The sequence below is a fragment of the Lampris incognitus genome, chromosome 3 (genome assembly GCF_029633865.1).
Source record: "Lampris incognitus isolate fLamInc1 chromosome 3, fLamInc1.hap2, whole genome shotgun sequence".
Taxonomy (NCBI): domain Eukaryota; kingdom Metazoa; phylum Chordata; class Actinopteri; order Lampriformes; family Lampridae; genus Lampris; species Lampris incognitus.
The window spans coordinates 84,452,156-84,473,552 of NC_079213.1; the positions used below are offsets into that span (position 1 = coordinate 84,452,156).

General features: G+C 42.3%; 1 protein-coding gene across 1 annotated transcript in view; it reads left to right on the forward strand.

The window, feature by feature from the left end:
* The window catches only part of LOC130109203 (ras-related protein Rab-3A), a 44,924-nt gene extending 33,589 nt beyond the window's left edge, over positions 1 to 11,335 (forward strand). Inside the window, exon 4 of the mRNA XM_056275979.1 lies at positions 11,145 to 11,335. Coding sequence (XP_056131954.1) covers positions 11,145 to 11,335 — 191 coding nt within the window. The remainder of the gene's footprint in view (positions 1 to 11,144) is intronic.
* Positions 11,336 to 21,397: the final 10,062 nt, after the last annotated feature.

Here is a 21,397-nt window from a genome sequence, read left to right on the forward strand (position 1 = left end):
GCAGTCACACTTTATGTTGTGTATTCATTGTTACAAGTTTAATTTGGTGTGAAATGGTGAGAAATGATTAGACATCAGGTCTCCTTCCAAAGGTGAGGGTTGGATAAACACCGCCCTCCCCCTTGCGGTAAAACCGGTACGAGATAAGATTTGTTGGACTATTTAAAGAAGCGGCACCACTCTGGTGTCTGGTGGTGAAAGACGCCTGGGAAACTTTGCATTGCAAAAGTTTCTCTTTGCCTGTGAAAAGTATAAATAACATAACAATGACAGACTACTGAAATGATGAAGTACTCTCTTTCTGTGACTGCAGTGACCTAATTCTAACACGTAGCCTAAACCATAATCTAAGGATGGCCCTTGTTAGAGGTAAAGCTAAATAATAATAATAATAAACTTTGTTTATATCCCACCTTTCTAAACAACATTACAAGGTGCTTTACACAACAGAATAAAATAATCTCCTCTCTTTTTCAAAAAGTCCTCTTTTCTCACTGTTGGTCCAGAAATAAGAGTATTTGACACTGGTATGATAATACATGCATGCGCGCGTGCACACACACACACACACACACACACACACACACACACACACACACACACACACACAGTGTATTCAAGATGATCTACTTGTGAAGAGGTAAGCTCTTTTCTGTTTTATAAATTAACATACATTCTTGGTTACACAGTGGGGCTGGGGGGGGGCAAGACATCTGTTATTAGACATGTCTTAGTGAAAGTAGCTTAGACTGATGAGATTCTTAAATAAATAATATTCTAAGTTTAAATTGGACAACTCTGTTTCTGCACAGAAACATGACACTATGTCCTTTGTTTGAACTAGGGGTGTCACTATTTCGATTCTAAATCGACAATTCGTCGAAATGAGCTTTCGATCTCGACCTTCAAAATCAGAAGCAGGATTGGAGATTCCCCCAGTATTTTTTCTCCACCCCCGCTACTCGCGCACGTCCGGGGGGCACTTCAACGACGACATAGCATAGCTTATCTACAGAGCCCGGGAGGTGACATGGACATTATGTTTTTATAAAGTGTGCATACGTTTTATAACTCACACACACACTTTACTAAAATGCATGTGTGCTTTATTAAAAAATTATGTCCATGTCACCTCCTGGACTCCATACTTACTGGTAGCCCGCAGCTGCACTTTTCAAGACACCATGGCCAAAATAGATGTATATACATAGATGCTGCAATGGTAGCTTCGGCCCATTGCTGTGATACGTCAACCCGTCTGCCATATTGGACAGAGCAAGACTGGCCTGTAAACGGGGAGCTGCGGTTTTTCTGGATAAAAAGCACAATAATGTTTACATTTCTTAACTGATTTCAATGAATAGTTTTTATATTCAAGGGTTTATGATCTACGTGGAGTACAAGTTTTGTCTCCAGTTACTTAGAATCTCGATAGTCGATAATCGCTGCTTGATGCTCAAGAGAGTTGTGTGTGTATCAACGTTGAGCTTACATGAACTGAATTACTTACGTGGTGGAAAATAATTAACTGTCATAAGGAATTGTAAAAATTCATGTTTGTCAAGCATGGATTTGGCTTGTTTCCCTTGGTTAATACTTGTGGAGATGTCCCTATATAATTTAATATACATAAAATGTGCTGAAAGTTTTTTACATTGTGGAAATGGTTTTTCTGTCTACATCCCCATTATTTTAGCTTTTCTTGTGCTCCAGATCAGAACACAACTCATTCATTTTGAAATACTGAAGAAAAAAAATCAAAATAGTGCATCTTTAAGTAGGGTTGGGTCCGATCCAATATTGGTATCAGGTGCCAATCAGATATCGGACTGACTTACCAGTTCATGACTGATCCAGATTCCACAGTCTAATGTTTCTATGAATTATAAATATGTTGCTGATAATGCAATTTTAAGCCCATAGCCAAAATGGTTTATGTAAGTTCAGGTAGTATGAATTGTTTTGAGTTGCGGGGACGCGGAACACAAGAGCTTTGCTTGCCCGCATAGAGAGTGGGAAGCAGAGGATATGGAAGCCACCGAACAGCCGGCTGAAGCAGGGTGGATGTAGCATTAGACATTTCTCTGTCTTAATGTGGTTCATTCCCGGGAGAAAAATGACACACCGGTATCATCTCTTTTGGTCTGGGAACTCACACCGACCATTTATTTTCTGCGCATGCTCACAAAAGCATCCTAACATGTACGCGCATAATAATGACATCACTGTACATAACATATGCTATTTAACATGACTTTGCTCCTGCACATATTATACAATATGCTTAACACTCCCACTCAAAGGCATGTTCATAGCTCTCTACAGTGGTGTACAAAAAATAATAATAATACAGAGCTCAAAAAAAAATTTTGGCATGCTGGCAGTGTTAAGAACATTTACATCTGCCAATTCAATTTATTCTCCAAACAAATATCCTTTGAACCTCTCAGACTTGGTCTTTGTCACTGGCTTGGTAAGGACATCAGCTACCATGTCTGCAATGGGACAATATTCTATAGATATTTTCCCCTCTGCATGTGCAGACCATACAAAGTGATACTTTATATCAACATCTTTGCTTCTCTGTCTACACACCGGGTTCTTAGTCAAAGCTATCGCTCCCTGGTTGTCCTCATATATCTTCACTGGTACATGCTTGTTACCACTATCTATTCCCTTTAGTAACTGTACAAGGTACATACTCTCCTGAGTTGTGGCTGCTAGTGCCATATACTCAGCTTCGCAGGTCGATAGTGCCACGGTTGGCTGTTTTCTACTCTTCCATGATTTAACTGGACCATTCTCAGTTAGGCTGAAGCAGTATCCAGTTGTGCTCCTCCTATCACTTTGGTCAGCTGCCCAATCAGCATCACTGTATCCCTCAAGCTGTGGGTTTTTCTCACATTTTTGGAAGTGTAGTTCTTGGTTTACAGTACCTTTTAAATACCTCAGTAGGTGTTTTGCTGCAGTCCAATGTTGTTGCTTTGTTTCTGCTAGATACCGTGACAGTTTACTCACCACCCAGCTCAGGTCAGGTCTTGTACATGTCATAATGTATATCAGGCTACCTGCTATTTCTCTGTATCCTGTTGAGTTAATAACTTCACCCTCACTGTCAAAATTTAACTTTTGCTCACATGGGGTGGATCTCGGTTTGCATTCAGACATTCCAAATTTCTCTAGCATCTTCTCGTATTTGTCTCTTTTGGGTCATTTTGATCTCTCCCTCACTCTGTGTAAAATCGATACCCAGGAAGTGTTTAAGTGGACCCATATCTTTGATCTTAAACCTTCTCTTCAATATTTCTTTTACATCACTGAGTGAGGCGGTGTTACTGGATGCTATGATAAGGTCATCTACCCAGACTAACAGAATCACTTTCTCGTTCTCAGATTCTCTGCTGTAGACACAGTGATCAGCATCATTTTGTACAAAACCATTCTCTGCAAGGTGATCATGCAGTAACATGTTCCAGTTACACCCGGACTGTTTTAAACCATACAATGACTTGTTTAGTTTACACACTAAGTGTTCTCCTGTTTTTGACTTGACCTCGAAACCTTTGACCTCGAAACCGGTTGCTCCATATATACCTCACAGTCCATCGGAGCATGGAGGTAAGCAGTCTTCACATCCATTTGATGTAGGGTAAGACTCGCCTGTACAGTCACCTGCATCAATGCTCTGACAGAGGTCATGTTAGCTGTCGGTGAAAAAGTTTCTTTATAGTCAATCCCCTCCACTTGAGCATAGCCCTTTGCAACATACAAGTCTCAGATCCATTTGGGCTCTCTTTCACTGCGTATACCCAGCGACCTCCCACTGCTTGTTTGCCTCTTGGCAGTGTGGTAAGGGTGAAAGTCTCGTTCTCAGTCAAAGAGTTCATCTCCTCCTTCATTGCGTCAGCCCACATTTTTGACTTCTTAGAGTCCATAGCCTCTCTGAATGTTTTAGGTACACCATAAGTCACTCTATAGAAATAATCTACATTTTCACTCTCATCATTGTTACACTCAGCTTTACAGTGGTATTCTTTTAAGTAGTCTGGAGCTTTTCTTTCTCTAGTGGGATACCTCCGTTCCCTTTCTTCCTGTTCTCTTTGAGTACTATCTGTCTGGATCGGACTTGCCTCAGCAGTCTCCTCAACACTGGACTCTTTACCCTCCTTAGGCTGTCCCTGACCCTGGTTGACTATTTTAGTCAGGTGGTGTATATTCATAACTCTCACTGTTATCCACCATGTCACAATCTGTCTGAGTCTGGCTATCTGTGCTACCCTTGGTGTTGAATTTCACTAGCCTATGTTTCAAGACTTTGCCTGTCTCAGGATAATACACTTATAGGCTGGACTATATTTATCATAGCCTACAAAGATCCCCTTTGTACACCAATTTCTTTTTATCCTGCTTGTAGACGTAGCATTCAGAGCCAAATATTTTCATGTTAGATAGGTTAGGAGTTTTGCCTGTGAAAACACAGTAAGGTGTCTGCTCTAGCCGCTTACTGTAACACCTGTTGCGGATCTGAGCCGCTGTCTGTACCGCATATGTCCATAATTGCTTTGGGAGGTTACTCTCCAACAGCATACATCTTGACATTTCAAATAAGGTTCTCCAACCTCTCTCGGCAGTTCCGTTCTGGTGAGGCGAGTAGGGTGCACTTGTCTCGTGCCTTATCCCTTTACTCCTGAGTAAAGCCTGGAACTCCTGCCCGGTAAATTCAGTGCCGTTATCGGATCTTATACACTTTGTCTTTCCATATGGAGCTACGTCTGCTATGAATTTCTCAGTAGCTTTTGTGGTGTCACTCTTTGCTTTGATAAAGTATGGAAAAATCATCCCACTATGATCATCAGTAAATGCTATTGCATACTTATATCCATCTTTATCAGCTGGTTCTATTGGACCACATAAGTCTGTATGTACTAGTTCTAGTACTGTCTTAGCTTTAGCGTCTGTCTGTCTGTTTCTGGTCTGCGTAAACTTGCCCTGTGTGCATATTTCACAGTTTTGATTAGACTTGTCATGTTTTCCTTTTATCGACATTCCTTCAACCACCTTTTCTAACGTTGCCACATCATCAAAATTACAATGGCCAAGTATCCCATGCCACATTTGGATGTCATGGCAACCTTTCACTTCATCAACATTTTCATCTTCTACTGTGCTAAGGTAATACAGCCTACCATACACATCTATTTTGAACTTGGTACCGTCCTTGTTGATCAGCCAGTCCTCACCGTCCCTGAAGCGGACCTCAGCTCCGTTGGCTGTAGCTGCTTTGACTGAGAAGATGTCTTGTGGAAACGATGGGATGTAGAGTGCTTGCTTGAGCCTCGTTTTCACTTGTCGTGAAAGACCTCAGCGTCACCTCTCATCTTTGCCTTCCCGGTAACTTTGGTCCCGTCGGCAAGCTCGATCACGTAATCTCCTGGTCTGAAGCTCTTGTCAACTGTCTTAAACTTGGAGGAGTCGTTGATCATGTGCATTGTGGCACCGCAGTCAACCATAAGACCTTTCTTATTTCCTCTTTGTGTTGGACAGTCACTCATCTTGAAAAAGCAGAATGATGTAGGCTCTGCCTCCGCTTCTCCATCAGCTTTCTTTACCTGGTCGCGGCCGCGGCCGCGTCCTATACCACGCCCTCTTCCTCGTTGTGGTGTGTCCCACTTTCATTCCTCTCTTCTCCGCTGGTATTCATCTGGACATGACCTAGCCATGTGTCCTTTCTTACCGCACGTATAACACTCGACATCAGCTAGGTCTATTTTCTTTCCTCTCCCTCGTCCGCGCGCTCTCGTTGTCCCGCTGGTCTTCATTACGTTGTCTTCTTCTATATTCACGTCACTCTTTCTATATTTTTCAGTGCTCTCATAACTGCGTAGTTTACTTTTAAACTCACTGAAAGTTACAGTGTCATTTGTCTGGGTGACGTGCACGACGAACGGCTTGAAAGAGTCCGGTAGCCCCTTCACTACCATGGCTATTTGCAGCCCATCACTGATATGTTCGTCTGCTCTTCTCAATGACATGAATATAGTTTCTGCTTGAATAATGTAGTCGGTGACTGTTTCGTTGCTAGCTTTGTGGAGCGAGGAAAGTTCACGGTACAAATTCACCACACGGGGTTTGTCCTTGCCCGCATAGTGCTCGCGCAAGATTTCAAGTGCTTTTCTTCCGTCTCGATTAGCTTCCCTCATTACCAACAATAAACTTTTGTTGTCTAGACATTGCACTAGCTCGGCATATGCTTCTCCATTCTTTGCTTCATCTTCTGCGAGCGCTGCTTCGTCTTCCTCATCTATATCTGGGACTCCCACAGTCACTTCTCTGAGGCCGCGCAGCTCCATGTGCGCCACAAACCTCGTTTCCCAGAGTTCGTAATTTTTCTCATCACCGTCGAATAATAATCTGAACCACTTTTGGCCTGCATGACTGGGCCCATACCCTGTAGCGTTAGACATTTCTCTGTCTTAATGTGGTTCATTCCCGGGAGAAAAATGACACACCGGCATTGTCTCTTTTGGTCTGGGAACTCACACCGACCATTTATTTTCTGCGCATGTTCACAAAAGCATCCTAACATGTATGCGCATAATAATGACATCACTGTACATAACATATGCTATTTAACATGACTTTGCTCCTGCACATATTATCAAATATGCTTAACAGTGGAGTAGCGAGGAGGCGGGGGGAGTAACGAGGCCGATGGCCACAGGGAAACAAGTGAAGCCCCACAAAATGTAAGCCTGGAGCCTCCTAAACTCATTAATAATTCGGAGAAAGATAAAATGGCCGAAGACGATGTAGTAGCTGTTTCAGAGGGACCCAGTGTGCGTGGAGTTTGTGGCGCTGCGTGTGTAACACCCAGGCAGGAGGCGCAGAGTGACAGGTAGGGTTGGGCATCGTTTGGATTTTAACGATTCTTATTCTGATTCTGCTTTTCAATTTCAGTTCTTAATGATTCTCGATTCTGGTTCTTTGAGAGGTGGGGTCAAAACAGGTCACATGCGTCTTTCACAGGAAAAAAATTTATTTAAAAAAATGTATACAAGCCATTCTGTTTTAAGAACGGATCATTCATGTGAATGTCTCATTCTTATATTTACATTTACAACAACCTGTCTTCATACATGAAGATGAAGAAATAAAGACACAGTCACACCCTGGTCCGGACTACCAAACTCCTTAAATTAGAAACCGATCTTGTTTAGAAAAATGAGCATATCTGCCTTCTCAGGCTGTATGCGTGAGCATTCAGCACAGAAGAAAGAAAAAAAAACACGTCAGTATTTGCATACAGTTTATAGCAATTCGCTCATGTTGTTTGCTGTCTCACTGTTGTGAATAAGACAAATGTTAATAATTTTCCCTTACCCGGTTGCGACGAGGTGCAGCTTGCTGTTTGCTCAGGGCTGACTGAAGAGGACGACGAGGCTGGCGATGGAGACCGGCGTAATGTGTCAAAACACGGTACACTGGTTCATTTGTACACTGTGTAGGCGCAGGTGTTGGGCCGTATTTGTTGTGCATCCTCCCTTGCGCGAAATAATTTTGCCACAGGCTTGCACTGTGCCAACCCTTCATTTTTCAAGGCAAAATGAAGCCACACTTTTGACCGCCGCTTGCTCTGGTCCATGATGGCGCACATTTAACTTGCGGAGGCGGAAAATACGGAAGCTGCATGCCGCCACCACGGAAACTGAAACTAACTTCAGCGCGAGTGAAATTTATTTAGGAACCGATGGGCAGAATTGAAGTTTGACTTTCTTAATGATTCCTTTGGAATCGGAACCGGTTGGTACCGGTTCTCGGTGCCCAACCCTAGTGACGGGGAGGAGGCGGTGGCAGACCAGTCTGTCACCGAGAGTCAGAAGAAGGAGGATGACGACGATGAAATGGAGTACGATTCTGACTCAGACAGCACAGTGACAGATGACCAGCGACCAACCAGTGAACTGTACACTTTGGAGGAAATCAATGTTTCTATAATATCTCAATTGGGTATTTATCTTGACAGAATATAATGTTTAAAAGCTGGCCGTCAGTTTGACGGCCCATGGTCATTTTAGGTAGGAGTGAAATCCCGATCGTTCTTGTGTTAATAAGAAGTGCTATGTGATTTACTACAGCCTTATGTAACAAAACAGGAACAATAATAACGATGATAATAATATTCAAGAAAAAAGAGCTCTGGTATCGGTATTGGTCAGTATCGTTATCGGTGTGATGTGTCCCAGGGCTCAGTGTTGGGACCATTGTTAATAATAGTATTAATAATAATAATGGATTACATTTATATAGTGCTTTATCTAGACACCCAAAACGCTTAATAGAAAAGAGGGGAAACTCTCCTCAACCACCACCAATGTGTAGCACCCACCTGGGTGATGCATGGCAGCCATTTTGTGCCAGAATGCTCACCACAGATCAGTTTATGGTGGAGGAGGAGGAATCATTGAGTAATTTACAGTTATTGCTCATATTGCACATAAACAGTATATGTGAAATTTCAAAAATCCTGAAAACCATTCTATTCGCAGATGATACAATCTTACTCTGCTGTGAAGACAACTTGGAACAATTCTTGGATACAGTGGAAAAGGAATTGAACAGGATGAAGAATTGGTTTGATACACATCAACTAACACTGAATTTAAGCAAAACAAATTTTAGTCTTTGGGAATCAATTTACCAACTCAGACAAGAAACTCGTGATAAATAATGTTGAAATCAAAAAAGTATCTGAAATCAAATTTCTCGAGTATTAATTGACAACAATTTAAGTTGGAAGCTGCGCATAAATTATATTAAAGCTAAAATATCCAAATCAATTGCAGTACTGAACAAAGGCAAAGATCTACTAAACCAAGCTTCTCTATATACATTGTAGTGCTCCTTCATTCTCCCACATTGCCTACTGTGTGGAAGTGTGGGGGAACACATCCAAAACAAACATAGATCCAGCTTTCAACCTCCAAAAAAGAGCTATACGAATTGTAAACAAAACCACTTACAGAGAATCAACACATCCTCTTTTTATCAAACTAAAAGCACTAAAATTTAAAGAGTTGGTTGATTTTAAAACTATTCAAATTATGTAGTAATAAATCAACAATTACCCATTAGTATCCAAAGGTTGTTCCAACTGAGAGAAAGTAAACAATTTGAAAGGAACCTGTATATTCAACAAACAAAAAAAACACCAGTTAGAACTGGTGCAAAACTCATTAAGTTACAGCCAAGGGAGTTGGTTTGTGGAATAATCGCAGCAATGAGCAGAAAACATGTGGTAGTTTATCTGAACTAAAAAGACTCTTCAGAAACAAAATATTGAACGGTTATGAGATGGACCAGTGTCCAGTTTATTTTTTCTTTGTTTTGTCCAAATAGGTTGATTTGTTTGAGTCGACTGAGATAGATATCACAGATAATGATGGCTGTAAATTAAACTTTAATTTCTATTATCAATGTATCAATGGTATAAGGGGATAGGACTAGAAAAGTTCTCAACTCTCACCCCTTTTGAGCATGATCAGTATTATGTGAGTTGCTTATGTTGCCAATGTTTTTTTTTTTTTTATTGCTTATGTTTCCTTTAACATGTTCAATAAAATTGATTGATTGATGTCTATGATGTCCACTGCCAGAGTCGGAGATGATGGAGAAACAACAGAACTGGAAAATCCTCCTGCTCCTGAAGTCTCTGGTTTGGCAACATTTTGCCTCCTCCAAAAGTTATGTCAACAATGAACGCGTCATTGACAGAAAACTACAGTTTGTACTTTGTTTTCAATTGACTGGTGAAATAAGTTATTGTTATTACATTATAAATAAATAATTTAAATTTGACCCTATGGCCTTAGTGTGGTACACACCCCCCCCCCAACCCCCAAAAAAGTATGGTGGTTCTATCACGTGATACCATGCAGTCTATCTTTTTAAAGAAGAGTTTGAAAATGTAAATGGCAGTTGTCAGGTCATAAAACCAATGATCTGTTGAGACTCGATAGTCAAGACTCAATAGTCTAACAGTGGCATAGCTGTCAGTGCTGATAAAGTTTAAATCGAATCATGACATTAAAATCGAAAGTCAAATCGAATTGTGGGTTTGGAGAATCAAGAATTGTGACACCCCTAATTTGAACTTGACATTAAGTCATTTGCGGTTTCTGTGATCAGGCTACAAGTTTTAGTTGAGCACATTTTATTTAGTCAAAAACTAAGCACATAACAGAAATGCAATGATGCTGTATACATTACCAACCCTCGCAGTGTTAACATGGTATTATGTTGGCGGTTAGGTGTCTCCATACAGAAAAGGGAACCCCTAACTGTGGCAATGTCATGGCCTCCTCAGACTACACAAAATCGGCCCTATGATGGCCCGATTCGACAGACGTGGGACGTTGGGAGTGAAAATGAAAATTGGGGGTGACAGTCACATTGGGAATGAAAATGTGAATCGGGGGTGACAATTGACATTTCATCCTGTGTAGTGTGAAATGTTGGAAGACAATTGGTGCAATGTCTGGGCTGCATCACAACGCCTTGCCTATATTGGACAAAAGATTCATGGCACCTGGAACAAGTTCAGTTAATTTCCAGATTAAAACATTGTTTTCTTCTGAGGACAAACTTTTCATCAGTTCTGATCATAATGTTAATGAGCTCTAGTTATATTTTGTTTTTGCATGTTCAGGTCTTGCGTGGCTCTACGTGGGAAACAACCTCCAGTTGTCTTTGGAGGCTAGAGAGGACATACTGTCCTCTCTAGCTAGTAATGGGTACAGGCTAGTTAATTTTTCTTTTATATTTTGGTATCCATGATGAACGATTGACACATTTTCCCTCTGCCCAGACACTGTTCATTCCTCCCAGTTCCTTACCCTGTCGTTTTCCCTCCTACCTATCCACAGTCATGAGTGTCAAATGTTTATTTTGTCTTATCTGGTGATCAACTTATGTCAAGAGCTGATCTTCTTGTCCTGGCGATGACAATGATTAAAAAAAATATGTAGTCTAAGGAGGCCATTTGTGCTGTGCTGTATCTGTCCAGTAACTCATGGGGCTGTTTGCTTTGGTCCAATAATCCATCGAACATCTCTTACCGTCCACCCTTTCTTTCTCACTGCCACCAGGTTTTGAGTTCTTCGAGGCCAGCGCCAAGGACAACATCAATGTCAAGCAGACTTTTGAGCGTCTGGTGGATATCATCTGTGAAAAGATGTCAGAGAGCCTAGATGCTGGGGACCCCACCGTTACAGGGGCAAAACAGGGGCCCCAGCTCACGGAGCAGCCCGCCCCGCCGCACCAAGACTGTGCATGTTAAAGCTAACTACCCAACCTCCCTGACCCCTGTCTCGACCCCTGCTCTGCTGAATTGGACCCCAGGACCTCAAGCCCATACACTTTCTAATGCCTACACACAAACATGCATATTCACACACACACACACACACACACACACACACACACGCACCTCTCCTGCTTATCTCCACAAATTATTAGGAAACTTTGGCTGACAGTCACGAGAACTGGGTTGAAACGTGTCTGAAATGCCAGTCTCAAATACTTGGCTCAGCATCCTCGATGTCAGGGAGCCAACTGAATTATGGAGTTGTTGATCTGACACCAAGCCAGTTGAATGAGTGTTTCAAATTCTTTTCAACCCAGATTTCTTGAAGGCCTTGGGGGCCTTGGCCCATGATGACCCTTTCGTTTCCATTGCCCTCTTCATCCATGCCCTCCGTCAGTGTGGTCTTACTGGAAGGATTTTGATGGCGTCAACCTTTTCGGTGCCCTCCAAATCCCTTATAACGTTTGCAGTGCTGTTTTCTCATCTGTCAAATTCGTCTTTTCCAAGATGTCCGCCTCGGTTTCGGGGACCGGGGAGACCGCATGGGCATTGTGTTGTCATGGAAACAGGTCAGTCATTTTGAAGGGGGTGGATACAATTGAACTGACATGATTATGTTGATGTTGGGGGTATTTTGCCCTGGATTCAAACCCAACCAAATGTTTGTGGATCTGTGTTTCACACATCATCTCAACTGGTATCTCAACCCAAGACAGTTCATATATTAATCCATGCTTTAATTTCTTATTTCAGCCTTTTGAACCAGTCAGCCTTTTTGTCTTTTTTTATTTCTTTTCGAATACTGGTGCCCTGTTTTGCTTTGTTTGTTTCTTGTTTTTGTTTTTAAGTCTTTTCATACATTTACACAATGTAGGGAAAATTAGCAAAGTTTCAAATATCAACAAATGAGAGACACGTTTTATTTAATTGTTCTTGTTTAAAATGTGTATATAAATGTTGTGCAATATATGATATCTACAGATATACAATTCTGAAAAAGAATTTTAAAAATTACGAAATTTTATGAAGATAATAGAGTATCGGACAAATGAGATGTTGTAGATTTCCTTCAGTTGGCACATGGAACAGCTGTTCTCTGCCCTGCCTGTTTTAGTTTGGTCTTAGTTTAGCCTGCTGCACTGTAATTCCCATTGAAATCAGTGCGCTTTGTCTAATGTCGAGTTAATTTGAGGGTCTGGCACTGCTTCTCTGATAAAATGGATGATCGATGGTAATGGTGATTCACTATCCTGTCATGAACCCCAGTCATTGTGAAATACAATTTTAAACAATTTGCCAAGGTCTTGGTATTTACTGATAAAGAAACTTGGGGAAAATCCTATCTTAAGACTTCAGATAGGAAGACTCCAAAATGGGATTTTTTTCCCAATTTGGTATTACAGAAGCAAATCCTAACTAACTTTAGGAATCCTGTCTTAACTTGTGTCTGCCTATCTTATCTCAGGTTAAGAAATCCTAAATACTCAATCCAGTATCGCTCACCAACTGTTATGTCTGTTACGTAGCAACCGACATTACTTTCCTCATCTCGCCAGCCCAACAACTGACGGCCACTGCTAAGCTCACAGAAAAGTTGTGTGTCCTGTGTAAGGTAACCAAATTGCTGTTGCCACATCGGTTAAATTGCGTGACATAGCGGGCTGAGATATTTTTGCTGCCAGCCACTTCACTTTGAAAATCTCCTTTTTCAAAAAACAAAAAAACCGAAATATTTGTCAGTTGTACCACAAGCGGGAAAGCCCCATGTCGGCTGGTTGGTCTCTCCAAAGCTGGTGGTAGTTGCTCGGCTACTGTGGGGTCATGGCCCGGGGTAACCTCCGTGAAGTTAGCCCCCCATGTAATCAGAATATGAATGAAAATATTATTATTCATTAATGCAGCATTTGCGCCGATTTGTGCCGCAAAAACTATTGTTTGTGTTGTAATGGTTTTTGAGGTATTAAGCATGATATTTTATAGACTGTGACGTCATCCTGCACCCCATTATTGTTCAAAATTGATCTCGTTTGTTTGTGCCCCTTTGCGCCATTAAAAAAAGTGCTCTTTTAGTATTTTAGATATAAAACATTTGCCAAAGAAATTACGTCATCCTGCACCCCGTTATAGTCCAAATCGTTCAAAGCTGGTCTCGTTTGTTTGTGTTCGGTTTGTGCTCGTTTATGCCGTTAAGAGACTTTTATGCCGTAATGTTTTTTGAGATATTAAGCATTATATTTTATAGGATGTGACGTCATCCTGCACCCTATTATCGTCCAAGTCGTTCAAAACTGGTCTCGTTTGTTTGTGCCGGTTTGTACCGTTAAAAGAAACATTTGTGCTCTTCTAGTTCTTCACATATATGCCTAGAACAATACTTAGTATATACTTATAATACTTAATGCTTTACATAATACTCAATACTTAGTAATAGTCACAATACGTGTGAATTCATTTTGCACCCCATTGTTGTTCAAATAGTTTAAAAACTGGTCTCGTTGTTTGTGCTGCATCAATGCCTTTTCTGGAGACTCATAATTTATCAGGCATGACTGCCCCTCCCTCCTCTCTTGGGCAGGACTCCGGAATAGCAACGTGTAGATATTGTATCAAATCACTGAATGTTTTGGCGTTGCATTTTGGGTATCAGGAAGCCATTTTGTCAAGACCGTGTGCTGCCAACAGAAATAAAGATTAAAAGGTAAATCTAGACTTTGTGTGTTCCGTTCTCCAGTAGGTCCTGGGGAACAAAAGTTTACCTATATTCCAAACTTAAAATAATAAATAAATAAATCGGGCACTAGTCACGTGATTAGGAAGACACGTGATTTTGTGTGTTTATGCTTGAATGGCTAATGAATTAATCAGAATTTTTTGAATGGCATTATTAAAGAGAATGACTGCATCGGCTCTAGAAATTGTGAGCCAAAGAATCTTGCCTTCCAGCACAGGACAACACAGAGGACATACAACGCACTTTTGAGCATACACGAGGCTTTGTGCTTAGAGCATGCCCTGTGTGCAGGAGGTTCAGACTCATTACGTTATTTTTTTTTAACCCCCCCCCCTTTTCTCCCCAATTGTACTTGGCCAATAACACAACTCTTCCGAACCGTCCCGGTCGCTTCTCCACCCCCTCTGCCGATCCGGGGAGGGCTGCAGACTACCACATGCCTCCTCTGATACACGTGGAGTCGCCAGCCGCTTCTTTTCGCCTGACAGTGAGGAGTTTCGCCAGGGGAACATAACGCGTGGGAGAATCGCGCTATTCTCCCCAGTTCCCCCTCCCCACTGAACAAGCGCCCCGACCAACCAGAGGAGGCACTAGTGCAGCGACCAGGACGCAGGCCCTTATCCGGCTTCCCACCCGCAGACAGCCAATCGTGTCTGTAGGGACGCCTGATCAAACCGGAGGTAACATGGGGATTCGAGCCGGTGATCCCCATGTTGGTAGACAATGGAATAGATCGCTACGCTACCCGGATGCCCACATTAAGTCATTTTAAAATTTGTTGCGTAATTAACAAATGTTTCTTATTTTGATCAGATGCCAAGGAAGCCAGCTTGACATAAAGATGAAATTGGGAAAATCATCTTATCTGCTAGGGAAGATGTCGTTAAAGGCCAGTGTATAGCACCTCCCTCAGGAAAAGTGTGGACACACCTGAGTCAGCTACTTCACAACAAAATCCCTCCAAAGGCTTTATATACATTTGTAAAATTGAACAGGCACAATACAATCCTGGGCTACAATGGCTACTGACTTGAAGGCTTACATTAATGAATGGTTTGGGGTACTCGCAGGAAATGCACCATCCAAACTACCACCTTGTGTTATTAGAGTTGATGTTGCACATTGTATCAAACTGATTATTTAGTGGAACTGTCTCTGGAAAAAGGACAATCGAGTGAGGGTCTTCTACCTCAAGTGCATGGCACAACTTATACAATCAGAGAACCTAGAAGATGCCATGGAGCTGATATGTTCAGTTGTCATCGTTGCCTTGAGTGAATCTGAGGGGAATGATGGCAGAGGCATGCCAGTAACCCCTGAGACTTGCAAGATGCAACTAAAGAAAATAATTAAAAAAGGATGTGTCCTGCTTCCATCATAAAAAGTAATGACATGGAAGAGGTCAATTTTAAAGAAGCTTTTCATGTATGCCAAACAGATCTGAAGCAGTAGGTGATGGAGATCTGTCATGACAGCAAAAAGCTTGCAGTGGATGATGGTAATTGAGACAATTTACACTTCCCTAGCTTGTCCCTCATATCACACGGATGGCATGCTACCTGCCTATTTGGACAGGCATAATGGGAAACAGCATCAGGAGATGCTTGCAATATCAGAAGATGAACATACAATGACAGGAGAGAGCAATATACCAAGGGATGAATTTGTTGAAAACTGGAGAGGCCTTGCTCTTCCCCCTAAAAAGAGTTCTTCCTACCTTAATCCTTGCCCTGAGTGGTTGCATGTAGATCCAAACTTGAAAAGAAAATAAAGCAAAGTTTGTCTTCTAAAAAATGGCAAGTACATGGCCAAACAGACTGTTAAAGTCAGCAAAACCCTTCTTTGTGTAAACAATACTTGTGCCTTTGATTCCTTTTGCCAATGTCTCTTTTGTTACATTCTGGGACAAGCATTTTGCAATTATGTCCACAAAGAAGAGAAAATAATTGAAGCGTTTGACTTGGTGAAAACCATTGTCACAAAGGGAAGGCAACGAGCTCGTTATGCACAGAGGGCAAAAATACTGTCTGATACGTTTGAATCTGTACAGCTGAGGTCAGGTGTTAATCAAGTGAATGCAGAATGTAATGGCTCACATCATCACTGCAACTATCAAGCAAGTTGCTAATGTGACAAATAAGAATCAGTGCTCCTCCCCACACTGTTGCCGAAGCATAGGACATTCATGGGAAATCTCTCTGCTCCCTGTCAATGTTAACATTTTACAAGCAGAAAGAATGGGTTGGCTACAAGCTGCACTGGAAGATGGGCTACTCAATCCATCCACTTGTTTGAGGCCATTGAAGTTACCTGATGAGGGCCCAGATAGCTTGAAATGTGATCCTTCATCATTGAAATTGCTCTGCCATGACTCCGTCACACACAGCTACACTACTGGACAACCATTGTGCATAGTTGCGAACACTAATTATCCACTGTCTGAATTTCCTGTCAACTTGAAACTAAACAAAGAATCATTTACACTACGGGGAGTTGTTGCATTTGTATCAGGGCCATCAAGGAATGCCCTGGGTCACTATGTGGCCTACTGCAGAAGATCCTCCTTGATCTGGGAGAAATATGATGACCTTTCTTGTCAGCTCACAACAGCCTCTGATAAAACAAAAATACAACCCCACACTGTGTTTTTCACAAAGGAAGGTTAAAAGCCCTAACCATAATCTGATATACACAACAGGAAACTTTTGTAAATAGTTTTGAACAAACAGGCTACATTCTGTTCCTGATGAACACGAATGGTCCTGAAACAAGGACATTGCATGTTTTTTTGTGAAGCTTTTTTTGGGGGACGATTTTGCAGCTATTTTTCTAAATTATTTTTTTTTCTTTTTACTGCTGTTGCTGTGAGGTTACCACATCACTAACCCCCCGTCTTCTCTTTTCCTGAGGAAATATTATATTCGCTGTTATCTCAAAATAAACATGACATGAAAAAAACAATGTACTGTTTCAAATGATTATTTAATAATTCAAGTGGATTAGGTTAAGTTTGGTCAGCCGAAAAAAAACAACAACGTCATATTTCTTCAGAGAGCACATGTAATTGCACAAACGGGCACGAACAAACGAGACCAGTTTTGAATGATTTCAGTGATAATGGGCTACAGGATGACATAATTTTTTTGGCAAATGTTGTTTTATATCCATCCATCCACTATCCGAACCGCTTATCCTGCTCTCAGGGTCACGGGGATGCTGGAGCCTATCCCAGCAGTCGTCTAAAATACTAAAAGAGCATAAATGTTTCTTTTAATGGCACAAACCGAGCACAAACAAACGAGACCAGTTTTGAATGATTTGGACAATAATGGGGTGCAGGGTGACATCACAGCCTATAAATATAATACTTAATATCTCAAAAACCATTACAGCACAAACAATAGTTTTTGCAGCACAAATTACCACAAACGCTTGCACTAATGAATGATAATATTTTTATTCATGTTCTGATTACGGCGGCATGATGGCGCAGTGGTTAGCGTGGTCGCCTCACAGCAAGAGGGCCCTGGGTTCGAGCCCCGGGGTAGTCCAACCTTGGGGGTCATCCCAGGTCGTCCTCTGTGTGGAGTTTCCATGTTCTCCCCGTATCTGCGTAGGTTTCCTCCAGGTCCGGGTGCTCTGGTTTCCTCCCACAGTCCAAAGACATGTAGGTCAGGTGAATCGGCCGTACTAAATTGTCCCTAGGTGTGAATGTGTGTGTGTGTGTGTGTGTGTGTGTGTGTGTGTGTGTGTGTGTGTGTGTGTGTGTGTGTGTGTGTGTGTGTGTGTGTGTGTGTGTGTGTGTGTGTGTGTGTGTGTTGGCCCTGTGATGGTTGGTGGCCTGTCCAGGGTGTCTCCCTGCCTGCAGCCCAATGACTGCTGGGATAGGCTCCAGCATCCCCATGACCCTGAATAAGGATAAGCGGTTTGGATAATGGATGGATGGATGTTCTGATTACATGGGGTGCCAACTTCACGGAGGTGAGAAACAAAACAGATTTCCAGGTTATTGTCACGACTGTGGGCTCTACTACCCAGACTTACCACTAGATGTCACTGTTCACCCATTCTTCGTGCCCAGTCACGAATCACTACGTAGTATTGTCACCTGGTTACACCCTCATTCATTAGAGTTAAATGGGCACACCTGTTTTCCCTGTTATTTAAACCCTTCATTTCAGTCACTCCCCTGCTGAGTTTCCACAGCTCACTATTACTACACCGTTCATAGCTTTAGAGGCGTGGTGGTCTATTCTGTTGCCTACCAACACGAGGATCGGCGGTTCGAATCTCCGTGTTACCTCAGGCTTGGTCGGGTGTCCCTACAGACACAGTTGGCCGTGTCTGCGGGTGGGATGTGGGTTTGTGTCCTGGTCGCTGCACTAGCGCCTCCTCTGGTCGGTTGGAGCGCCTGTTCGGGGCGGGGGAGGGGGAACTGGGGGGGAATAGCGCGATCCTCCCACGCGCTACGTGCCCCTGGCGAAACTCCTCACTGTCAGGTGAAAAGAAGCGGCTGGCGACTCCACACGTATCAGAGGAGGCATGTGGTAGTCTGCAGTCCTCCCGGATCAGCAGAGGGAGTGGAGCAGCGACTGGGGTGGCTCGGGAAAGTGGGGTAATTGGCCAGATACAATTGGAGAGAAAAGGGGGGCAGGGAATCAAAATTTTTTAATTGTTTTCATCTCCCTTTTGTTTACACTGTTGGTGTTTGGTGGATCTTGATTTTCATCAGATGACTTGAATAGTCATCTGTCCCTTTACACAGTACCCAGGGCCAGGTAAAGCCATTTGACAGATAATGGATTTTACAAATCACTCTATTGTGGTAGGGAAAAGGGTTAAACAGGATCTTGGTCTTCTAATTTCAATCATCTGGAAATGACAAAGAGATGACTGTTCATATTTTAATGCTAGTTTACATGGAAGGAGACTGAAGCCATGGATTCAAGGACTGTGTTTGTAACGTACACCATTTGTCCAAGTAACTGCATTGTCGTGACGTGTGTGGTTGTCAAGTACACTTTGGATTTCAGTGTGCATGGCACATGTAGGGCCGCTAGTGCCTAGTCCCACTATGTACCTCTCTCAACATTTGGCAGTCTGATGCTGCCTTGCTCATCGGCCAACACTTAGAATTCATAGAATACGACTTGAGGCTTTTTCTAAATTGTAAAGCGTCCACTTCTCATTTAATATAAGTCCAATGCACTCAGCAGCTCCTATTTCAGTAGTAGGTGACATTCTGAACGTGGCTTCCTGACTTCATGTTCACCAAGCACTGCTGCAGTCAGCGTTGTGCCATGACATTCAGATGAGAACCAATGCTGCTCCTTGGATTGAATGTGTGCTGTATTATGAACCCCAATAAATCAAATTATGGTCCCTGATATATGTCCTAGGGAATGTATGGTGGCTACCGAGCAAGTCCAAATTAAACTCTAAAAATTCAGTATGACGTTTGAGTCCTCAGTGGAGAGAGGTGTGTATTGGGCTGGTGATGGGACAGAGTAACCATCATGACCAAAGTGTTGAAGAAATCATAATGCAGGGAAGCATCATCCAAAGGCTTGGACCGTGGTAGATGTAGTCACACTACCAGCAGACTTTTTGCAGATGGTGACTGCCAAGTGTACCACGCCAACTTTCAACCACAAAGTCAATAGTTTTCAAACTTTACCTTGATAGAGGAACAATTTCTAGATAAAAGAATTAAATGAAAGACAGCAAATGAGCCCCCCCCCCCCCAAAGCTGCGATGTTTAGGGTGGCAAACCCGAGGATCAATTTTAACCTTTCTTGTAGTTTGATTTGGTTGTGACTGTTTCTTTCTCAGTAACCATCCAGTATTTTCACCCGCTTACCGGTCAGCGTGTTTTCCTTCATATAAAACCGCACGTGTAATAAACCGAGTCATTCTGTGTGGACTGTTGTACTGACTCCAGACTTGCAAGAAAGAAAAAAAGAGAGAGATGGTAAAATCTGAAAAACCCGAAAAGAGCCACTGTAGTCCAGTATTCATGTCTAGGCCTGCTTGTGAATGAATGTGTCACCTGGTTGCAAAGCAACACATAGTGTCCACACACAAAACCATGTGTCACCTAGCCACGGTACTGACATGGGGAGGAAGGGCCATCCAGTGTGTCGTGGATGTTTAAATCTATACTTTGTGGTTAAAAAACGTTGAGAACGATGATTCCCTTGTTCTTCTGGAAGGTTCGGTCTCTGTGGTTGTGTAAAATGCCGATGGGAGACAGGAACTGACCGCTGCTCTCTGCAGGGCAGCATGTGGTCACTACAAAGGCCGAGGTTGGAGGAAAGCACCCAATGCAGCATTTGGGGAGTTGTCCCATAGATGTTGCATTAAGTCATGCAGACCGTCTCTGTGCTGACTATAGGACATTTGAAAAAAAAAATCTGGATAATTGCCCAGCATTGAAAGCTTTCCGCATGCTTGGATTAGCTGTGAAATTGTATTTCTAGTGTCGAAGGTGAATAGAAACAGCCACCAAGTTATCGCTGTTATTTATTAATTCACAGTCACTCGCTGACGTCTTGAGTCTGAATGGAGAAAAAGCAAAACCATTGCAGGTTGTGCTGACAGCATACCCTGTTTGGTCAAATTGGGTTAAAAAAAAGGGAGGCTATGGAAAACGGAAGTGGGAGATTTCTCTTTTTACATTTGTTAAGTAAATCTGAACAGAGCATACAGCGAGATAAAGCACATGTAGTTAGCGTTAAAGATTCATCAGGGATCTGAAGATGAAAATGTTCACTTGTTGAGCGGTCTGTCTAGTTGGTACTTTAGTTACAGAGGACGCTGTAATGCTTGTGCTTTCCATTTTGCATTATGTCATTTGTGGTTGGCATTTCTGAAGGAAAAACACATGGTAAATTATTCATTTTGAAGCACTTACAGGGCATAAGTGAGTCCATAGGCCAAGGACATACACACACACACAGCAGTAATGTTAGTGCCACAGTGAGCTGTGTCTTGTTCATATGAGATGCCCCACACACCCACAGAGGACACCGTCTGTTCATATCCTTACAGAGCCACCATGGTTTCATGCTCTACAGTTTCCACATTTCGGCTCAGTATTGTGTGTTAAATACTCAACATAACAGCGATGTGTGGCGGTTGTTCAGTTTAGGAATGACAGAGACCATTTCCTGGGCTTACTGTTACAAAGTAGGACGTTTTTATCCCATCCCCTCCATCCGGAGTAAAGAAGATGAATTTCACCTGCAGGCTGATCAGTTTGTGCTACCAAAAGGGAAGGGGGACCGGAATTTTTTTTTTTTGGT